Genomic DNA, 10,078 nt, shown 5'->3' on the forward strand with positions numbered 1-10,078 from the left:
ACGTCGGAGCTACGATGCAGTGGCCGCCGGAGCTGCTACGCAGCGGTCATCGATGCCGTCGGAGCTACGATGCAGCGGTCCTCGACGCCAGCGGAGTTGCATTGCAGCGGTCGTGACGCCGCCGGAGCTGCTATATATGCAGCGGCCATCGATGCCGATAAAGCTGCGATGCAGCGGCCACCGACGTCGTTGGAGCTGCTATGCAGCGGCCGCCGGAGCTGCGATGCAGCGGTCGTCGACGCCGCCTAAGGTGTGATGCAGCGGCCGCAACGCCACTAGAGCTGCGATGCAGCGGGCGTCGATGCCGCCGGAGCTGCTATATATGCAGCGGCCGCCGATGCCGATGGAGCTGCGCTGCAGCGGCCACCGACGTCGTTGGAGGTGCTATGCAGCGGCTGCCGGAGCTGTGATGCAGTGGTCCTCGACGCCGCCTGAGGTGTGATGCAGCGGCCGCAATGCCGCCGGAGCTGCGATGCAGCGGGCGTCGATGCCAGCTGTCTTGGACGAGTTGCATCATAGAAAGAGCAGCCATGATGCCCATGACGAGGTTGCATCGCAACAAGACAGCGCCGGCGAGGTGCATCGCACCTCGGTCATAGCAACCCAACCGGAGCCGCCGGCGGCTGCTGCATCGCAGCACTTGAAGCCATTTCGGGTGCTGCTCAAAAATGGCAATGCCAACTACGCCAAAAAAGCTTCAGCGCATCGGCTTCCATGGCAGCACCACGCGGCGCGAAGCACTGGCAGCGCCCGCCGGCACTCCATTGCAACCCCCGACGAGCCTCAACGACCCCGTGAGTGCTTCATTGCAGCTCCGGCGTCACTTCATTGCAGCCCCGGCGGAGCACAGCGACCCCGCGCGATGCTCCATCGCAGCCTCCGACATCGCTCCATTGCAGCCCCTCACGCTTCACTGGAGCACCATGAGCGAAGCACGTCACGTCAGGACATCGGTGCAGCACCATGAGTGCGTCGCGCAGGACACCGCTTTGCAGCAGCAGGAGCGTCGCTGCCCCCGGCGAGATCCACACCAGCCGGTGCTGCAAAGGTCGGCCGCAACCTGCTTGCTGCAAGGGGGAAATGATGAGGACATGACAACCATTTATACATCCTTGGTCATCAAAGGAGAAATCATAATATTTCATGTCAAACATACACATTGCAAGGTGAACGCTAACTTAAGTTCATACTATAATCTTGAACACATGGCTGCACTTTCATCTCCTTTGTTGTTGGTTGAACTCAGGTGCAATATTGAAGAAGGCCAAACACATATCAGTCCATGCAAAACAATGTTTTATGGCGAAGAAACAAAGTTAGGAGTTCATGTAGAAATGAGTTGTCTGCTGAAGAAACATTGTTCCGATTCTGACAAAACAATGTTTTGCACGAGTTTGGATATCCCAACTTGCGAAAGGTTTCCAGAACTCGACTATGCTACTGAAGGAAACATTGTTTGACTCCAGTGAACAATGTTTGGTCGGGAACTGCCAACCACCTCCAACGAGATTTTTCCAGAAGCTACCTCATTAAGTCTCGAGGCCTTTTAGTCAAACCAAAGCTGGTTCTCTTTCACACCTAAGATGGTTCCCAAAGCTAGTTTGTTTCCACACCTATCCAGGGGGATTATCCCGATTATAAATAGGCTATCTCTTCCCTTCGTTGAGGACTTTTGCCATTTCTATCAAAGACCAACGACATAGACTCCTCCTGAGATTGGAGAGCTCTTGTTATCCTTATTCTCGTGATTCCTTGAGAAATTGCTCCTAATTCGTGCTCCACGACTAGATCGTGTTGTGTGTATTAGAGTTCATGGTTTCCCTTGCAGATTGCACCTATCCCGTGCTTCACGACTTGAGCGTGGTTGTGTGGGGTAGTATTGTGGGTTGTGGATCGGCAAATGTTCGGATTGCAAATTTTGGTGAGCCTCCTCCTCATCGGGTCATAATCTCTTATTTTCCATTTTCCGGCTGCTTGCAGCTAGTTATCCCCATCCGTTTATCGATCCTACGCCGTGAATATTGGACCTCCCCTTGAACACCCTCTTCTCCGAAGACGGTGCCGCATCATCTGGTATTCAGAGCAAGGTTTACATGGTAGGATCTATATCCTTTTAGCTAGATCTATCATTTTTAGTTTCGTTTTCCCCCGTCCTAGAGTCCAAAGCCAAAAAAGGCACAAAAAAAATACAAGCCTTTGTTTGCTGAGATCTACTTGTTTGCTTTCCTCTTTGTGTTTGCACCAAGTTCTATCCAAAGTTGCTGCTGTTTTTATTTGAGTGTTGTTGTTGGATCTATTGTGCTGCAAAAAAAGAGCAATAAAACAGAGAAAAAAAGAGTGAAAAAAAAGAGAGCAAAAAAAAGAGAAGAGAAAATTTTGAGCAACTATGAAATCATATTCAGTGTGGTGAGAGATTTCAGAAGTTGAAGTGGCAAGTGTTGCAGCTCAAACGTGGTGCAAGGATCTACAAAATTTTTCTTGTTCATTTGGTTTGCATCGATTGGATCTCAGCACTAGCCTCCCTTTTTACCCCACCCAGATCAAACTAGAAACCGTCAGCTTCCTTCCTTTCATTCGCCCGTCCACTCCTAATTTGCTACTTCCGCACAACCGCCAAGGAATCACTAGAATTTGGGTAAGCAGGAAGGTGAGCTGAGCGTTTTACACACATATTTTTCTTTCGACCACTTGTTTCCGGGGATTAACATGGCAGGCTCCAACTCGAGTGCAGACGGAGGAAATATTATGGAAGACGAGTTCCCAAAGACTCGAGCTGCACTTGGTGATGTGATTGAAGAATGTGCAGCTGGAGCTTTGGAACGAATGTTTGTTGGATGTCTTCCTATTGCAGGCAATGGGGATCAACACCAACACAGCCCCACTGCCACACTGGTCGCCAACAATCGCCGTTGTCATGGCAACGAAGATCGCCACAATGGTCATGGGAGAGCTGCAGGTGGCCGTGTTAATGGTACCGCTGTTGGTGGTGTTGAACATAGGCGAGGTAACCTTGTTGCACCCCATGATGGTGGGTTGCGTGGAGGAGAAACTTGCGGGCGAGGCCATGGCCCCCGCGGGTTCGCCGCAGATCACAGGTGACGAGCTGCACATGGTGGTGATGACATGTACCATGAAGAGTTCCCAAATCACAATGATGAGTGTGCTGAGATGGTGGATGATGAGTCATATTCCACGCCTCGTCGTGGTGCTGTTTTTGGTCACCATGGTAGTCCCTATGATGGTCGTTTAGGAGATGACCATCACAACCAAGCAAGGGTGAAGTTACAGATTCCATCATTCACTGGAGAAGAGGATCCGAATGCTTATTTTGAGTGGGAGGAGAGATGTGATCAGATCTTCAATACTCATGGGATTTCTGAAATGAAGAGAGTTGAACTCACTCTTAAGAAGTTCTCTGGCTATGCACTTTCTTGGTGGAAGCAATTGCAAAAGGATCATCTTGCTTTGGGAGGTGACTATATCTGCAGCTGGGATACAATGAAAAGAGTCATGAGGCATCGATTCGTTCCATTATACTATGAGAAGAAATTGTACAAGAGGTTTATCCAAGGTTCTCACACTGTCAAGGAGTACTGTAATGAGATGGAGAAGTTGTTGATCCGGACAAAAACCGAAGAGAGTGATGAAGCAAAGATGGAGAGATTCTTACATGGGCTGAATGCAGAGATATTTGATTTTGTGGGGGTGTTTCCTTATGATATGATATCTAATGTTGTATATCGAGCTATGAGAGTGGAGAAGAAGAACATGTGTAATGGTCGGTCCCAGAATTACCAAGACTGTCCCACTACTCCTTCATGGCAGCAACCACACCCTTCATCCTCGGTGGTGTCTACACCAATAATTCATATTCAAGCTAGAAGAAGCATGGTTTCAGTTGGAGATTATTCTCCTCCACCCGTGACTTCTATGGAGAACAAAATCTTTCAACACCCATGCGAGAGAGAGAATCCATATCACAAAATCCCACAACTTGAGAGTGACAGGAGGGGTGAGTTGAGTGACTCCACCAAATGTGAGGAAGAGTGTCCATATCCCAAAATCCCACAGTTTGAGAGTGACAAGAGAAGTGAGTTGAGTGACTCCACCAAATGTGAGGAAGAGTGTTCACTTCCAAAAATTCCACATATTGAGAGTGAGAAGAGAGGTGAGTTGAGTGACTCCACCAAATGTGAGAAAGAGGGTACATTTTCCAAAAATCCATATATTGAGAGTGATAAGAGAGGTGCATTGAGTGATTCCACCAAATGCAAGGAAGAGTGTCCACTTGCAAAAATTCCACATATTGAGAGTGCTAAGAGAGGTGAGATGAGTGACTCCACCAGATGTGAGGAAGAGTGCTCACTTCCCAAAATTCCACATAATGAGAGCGATAAGGGAGGTGAGGTGAGTGAGTCCACCAAATGTGAGGATCAGATTGTTGAACATGAGATTAGAGAGATGGAATATCTCAACCAAAGTATACCTCACATTCAGCGAGGGAGAATTAGTGAGTTGTGTGAGTCCACCAAATATGAGGGTGAGGTAATCCACCACAACATTAGATAAATGAGTGAACCACAGCATATTATACCACACCATCAAAGTGAGAGTAGCGAGTTGTGAGAGTCCACCAAATCAAAGCTTGAGGTGTTTACACACAATATCAAAGAACTAAGAGATCCACCAAATGAAGGGAAAGAAGACTATTCAATTACTAACCATTCACAAAATTCTCTTTATTTGAAGTATGTTCAGATGCAAAAATCATACTTAGCTGCCCTGCTACAGCGATGGGAGGATGAGATCCATGAACAATTATGGCGCACGTGGAGTACCATCAAAGAAACATCGTGTGGGGTAAGTGATCTTCAAAAGGGCATGGAAGTACTGTCGAAGGTAAAAGAGAAGAGATCAATCATCTTGAAGCACCCAGAGGTATGCACTTATGAACTCTTGAAGCATTGGTGCGATGAAATCAGAGACAAGATGTTTGGTATATCATCCATCCAACAATACCACTTTGTCCATCTTGCAGGGATTATAAAAGAGCCAACAAAATCAAAATTTAAACATAGTTATTCAATTTTTCCTTTGCCAAGATATTTTGTATTGTCCTCAAGCTATTATTTGTAGACCGAAGGAAGTCGAGGGCGACTTCTCTTCAAGAGGGGGAGGATAATATGAACATGGATGTGCCTGATTACAAGTTTGCACTCCATGGAAATGTTAGCTGGAAAGAAATGTTGAGTCGAACAAAAAATTTGAAGTTCGCAAAGGTGAAAGCTAAACTTAGGCATTTGATAAAATCTTTGCATTGCTTCTTGGTACTGGCCAATTTTCTTTTTTGTGATGACCAGCTACAGTCGAGGACGACTCCTTCTCAAGAGCGGGAGGATGATGAGGACATGACAACCATTGACCTATTAGAGTCGAGGACGAATCCTTTTTAAGAGAGGGAGGATGATGAGGACATGAAAGCCATTGAACCCTTGGAGTCGAGGATGACTCCTTTTCAAGAGGGGAGGATGATGAGGACATGACAACCATTTATACATCCTTGGTCATCAAAGGAGAAATCATAATATTTCGTGTCAAACATACACATTGCGAGGTGAATGCTAATTTAAGTTCATACTATAGTCTTGAACACATGGCTGCACTTTCATCTCCTTTGTTGTTGGTTGAACTCAGGTGCAATATTGAAGAAGGCCAAACATATATCAGTCCGTGCAAAACAATGTTTTATGGCGAAGAAACAAAGTTAGGAGTTCATGAAGAAATGTGTTGTCTGCTGAAGAAACATTGTTTCGATTCTGACAAAACAATGTTTTGCATGAGTTTGGATATCCCAACTTGCGAAAGGTTTCCAGAACTCGACTATGCTGCTGAAGGAAACATTGTTTGACTCCATTGAACAATATTTGGTCAGGAACTGCCAACCACCTCCAACGAGATTTTTCCAGAAGCTACCTCATTAAGTGTCGAAGCCTTTTAGTCAAACCAAAGATGGTTCTCTTTCACACCTAAGCTGGTTCCCAAAGCTAGTTTGTTTCCACACCTATCCAGGGGGGTTGTCCCGATTATAAATAGGCTAGCTCTTCCCTTTGTTGGGGACTTTTGCCATTTCTATCAAAGACCAATGACATAGACTCCTCCTGAGATTGGAGAGCTCTTGTTATCCTTATTCTCGTGATTCCTTGAGAAATTGCTCCTAATTCGTGCTCCACGACTAGATCATGTTGTGTGGATTAGAGTTCGTGGTTTCCCTTGCGGATTGGACCTATCCCGTGCTCCACGACTTGAGCGTGGTTGTGTGGGGTAGTATTGCGAGTTGTGGATCAGTGAATGTTCGGACTGCAAACTTCGGTGAGCCTCCTCCTCATCGGGTCATAATCTCTTATTTTCCATTTTCCGGCTGCTTGCAGCTAGTTATCCCCATCCGTTTATCGAGCCTACGCCGTGAAGATCGGACCAACCCTTGAACACCCTCTTCTCCGAAGACGGTGTCAGTCGTGAAGATGTGTGAAGATCGGATCCTACGCCGTGAAGACGTGTGGCGCGCAACGCACACGACTTAAATTACGAGAGACCAGTCGGTTGTTTTCAATCTTTTTCCTTTATTAATTGTGCTCCATCGTGGTAGTTGCATGAAAAAAAAAGAAAAGAACATAGGACGAGCAGTATTCATGACTTGCATGAGATGGTGCGTATATGGGATGGACTCTTTCTTTAATCCGAGCTATTATATGGTTGTTAAGTCAACTGTTTATTTTTCTTTGGGCTAATCTACATCATAATAACTTGGTCCCACCAGATTAACGACTATAATTTTCTGATTAACATGGGAATTTGTAGGAAGTGCCTAATTAGTTTTTATATTTTTTATTTCCTTTGGGCTAATCTACAGTGTAATACTCGGTTCCACCAGATTAACGGCTCTAATTTTCGGATTAATGTTTTATTTTCTTTGTGTTAATCTACGCAGTAATAACTCGGTTCCACCAAATTAACAACTCTAATTTTCTGATTAAAGTGGGAATTTGGCTCTAATTTTCTTATTAATGTGGGAATTTGGCTCTAATTTTCTTATTGATGTGGGAATTTGTTTGTGCTAATCTACACCATAATAACTCGATTCCACCATATTAACAGCTCTAATTTTCTGATTAACATGGGAATTTTTAGGAAGTGCCTAATTAGTATAGGTATAGATAGATAGATAGATATAGATACTCCATGGATAATCAGACATCAAGCAAGGTACATACATGACATTTATTCGTCTTCCGTCGATGCAAGCAAGGCGCAGAATAATCAACTTTGGCGTCGCCACCAAGGCAAATGCATGTGGATGCCATCCAGCAAAAAGAGAAAAGAACATATTCTATGTCATGGTCCGATCCAATCATAGAACCCAGAGTCTAACTACAAATCTGGCATCTATAAATAGAGGGGCCGCCCGATAGAGAGTTTTGCGTGCATCCTCTTGATCCAAGACATAATGGTATACCTCTATTCCGCACTGCCCAGGGCCTGCACTACTGCGGTATGTTTCTCCCAGCTACAATATCAATCAGACGTCCATATTTTTGCCTTTCAAATGTTATACTTCGGCCCGTTTATAAAATTATTTGTCGAAACATTTGCTCGGTCGTGTTTCCAAATTATATTGGTTTAACGGATTTTTATATATGGCTGCCTACAGACTTAATTCCAGTTGTTTGTCCGTCTCAAAAAAGAAAATTCAGTTACTTCAAAAAAAAAATTCAGTTGTTCACCTTAATTACTAAATTAGTATTTTGTTTTCGGGGGGGAGAAGAAGTTCAATGTTGCTATCTTAACAAAAAAGTTTCTTCTTACTATCTTGCAGTTGCAGTGACCAAATTAGCCAACAAGGATAATGGATTGGAACAATAATACTAGTATGGGATGGATTGTAGATTTCAGAGGCAAGGCCGAGGGAGCAATAATGGGTATGCTGTTGGTGGACCTTCGAAACGAATGGGCGATTCAATGTCTGGTCCTTTTCAGCTTCGCGCTGCAAGTTTTCTTGCTCTCTTTCGCCGGGATCCGTCGGCACAACGTCTCCTTCGTGCCCAGGCTGCTCCTCTGGCTGGCGTACCAGCTTGCCGACTCGACCGCGCTCTTCACTCTGGGCCACCTCTCCATCAGCAGCAAGCTACCGGAGCACCAGCTGGTGGCGTTCTGGGCGCCGTTCCTCCTGGTGCACCTCGGCGGCCAGGACACGGTGACCGCCTACTCGTTCGAGGACAACCGGCTCTGGCTGCGCCACCTGCAAACTCTGGTGGTGCAGGTCATGGCAGCTGCCTACGTCCTCTACAAGTACATGCCAAGCAGCGAAACCTTGATCGTGGTGGCCGCCGTCCTCATATTCGCCGTCGGCGTCCTCAAGTACGGGGAGAGGATAGTGGCGCTCCGCTCCGCCAGCTTCGACAGCATCTGGACCTCCCTCGACAACAAATCCGGCACCACCAGCCAAAGCGAAAGCCATGAAAAGCTTTTATTCCGGGAGCTACTGAAAAGAAGGTTCTTCCTGGAGCTGGACGCGGAGGCTGTCCTTCTCGGAGCTCACGGCCTGCTCGACGACTGCAAGGGGCTATTCATCGGCGCTCGGAAAGGGCGGCGCGAGTATGTGCGCGACGTCCTCGAGTCCTTCCAGATGTACGACCGCCTGGACAAGCTCATGGAGATGGAGCTGTCCCTGATGTACGACATCCTCTACACCAAGGCGGGCGTGATCCACACATGGTACGGGTACAGCATCCGTGTCATCTCCCTGGTGGCCACGCTGGCCGCGTTCTGGCTGTTCCAGCTGAGCCACAAGCATGGGCACAGCAGGAAAGACGTGGGCATCACCTACGTCTTGCTGGTCGGGGCCATGGTGCTGGAGATGACATCTGTGGTGAGAGCAGCCGGCTCCACCTGGACACGCGCCTTCTTGTACTACAGGAAATGGTACGTGCTCCACGGGGAGCTCCTTGCTCTCCGCCGCCTTGTCAATGCCGCGGGCTACAGGAGGTGGTCCGGCTCCGTCGGGCAGTACAACCTGCTCGAGTCCCGCGCCAGGGACGCAGGAAAGCTGCCACCGGGCGTAAAGACGGCGAGGTTGCTGGGGCTGGGGCACATGGCGGAGGACTGGTGGGACGAGCTGCGCCACTCGCGGTCCGCCGAGCTTTCGGGCTCCACAAAGGAGCTGGTGCTGAGGGAGATACTCGAGATGGGGAACCGGGGCGAGCAGATCGGCTCGCTGCCGGGCCTGCTCACTCTACGGCGTTTCGGTATGGACAGGTCCGTGGCATGGAGCGTCCAGGACGTCGGCTTCGAGGACAGCATCATGGCATGGCACCTCGCCACTGACATCTGCTTGTCCAACGAGCAGGGCAACGACACCAAGGAAGATGTGATGGACGCCATCCGCGTGCTGTCAAACTACATGATGTTCCTCCTGGCGCTGCGCCCATACATGCTGCCGGGACCTGTGAGGCGCAGCCGCTACATCCACCACCGCCGCGCTTGGCACGAGGTCATGCTCGGGCAAGGTAGCGAGAATTCGACACAGGGGCGACTCGCGTCGGCGCTTCGCACGGGGCTCCATGCTCGAGTCTGCTCCTTGGATCACCATGAAGATTACGACACCGGAGTGAGGCTTGCGGATGTGCTCTACCACTACCACCGACCCGACTGCCTGGACGTCATCTTCGGAGTCTGGGTAGAGATGCTCTGCTATGTCGCCAACCACTGCAGCAGAGAGTCTCATGCAAGGCAGCTCAGCAGTGGCGGCGAACTCGTCACCATTGTCTGGCTTATGGCCAGGCATGCCAACTTGTCTTAGTCAATATCTCATGCACGCATTCAGCTTATAACCATCGGAATTTCAAATATGCACTAGACTGAATTTTGCTTCCTTAAAAAATCCATACAAATTTGAATCCTTCTTTGATGCAAGCTAGCTTTGGCACACTGAAACAACGACCGTACATCTGGAATTTTACTCATTCTCTAAATAATTATTGAGAACTAATTGCCTTGGTCTGTTGCGCTAAGTCCCTCCACA

General features: G+C 47.9%; 1 protein-coding gene across 1 annotated transcript; it reads left to right on the forward strand.

The window, feature by feature from the left end:
* The first annotated feature begins 7,460 nt into the window (after window positions 1-7,460).
* Window positions 7,461-10,078, forward strand: LOC125514518 (uncharacterized). The gene is made up of 2 exons (XM_048679856.2): window positions 7,461-7,549; window positions 7,874-10,078. Exon 2 carries the CDS (start codon window positions 7,904-7,906, stop codon window positions 9,854-9,856), a length of 1,953 nt encoding a protein of 650 aa, XP_048535813.2. The 5' UTR covers window positions 7,461-7,549; window positions 7,874-7,903; the 3' UTR covers window positions 9,857-10,078.

The sequence above is a fragment of the Triticum urartu genome, chromosome 6A (genome assembly GCF_056163025.1).
Source record: "Triticum urartu cultivar PI428250 chromosome 6A, HENAU_Tu73, whole genome shotgun sequence".
NCBI lineage: Eukaryota > Viridiplantae > Streptophyta > Magnoliopsida > Poales > Poaceae > Triticum > Triticum urartu.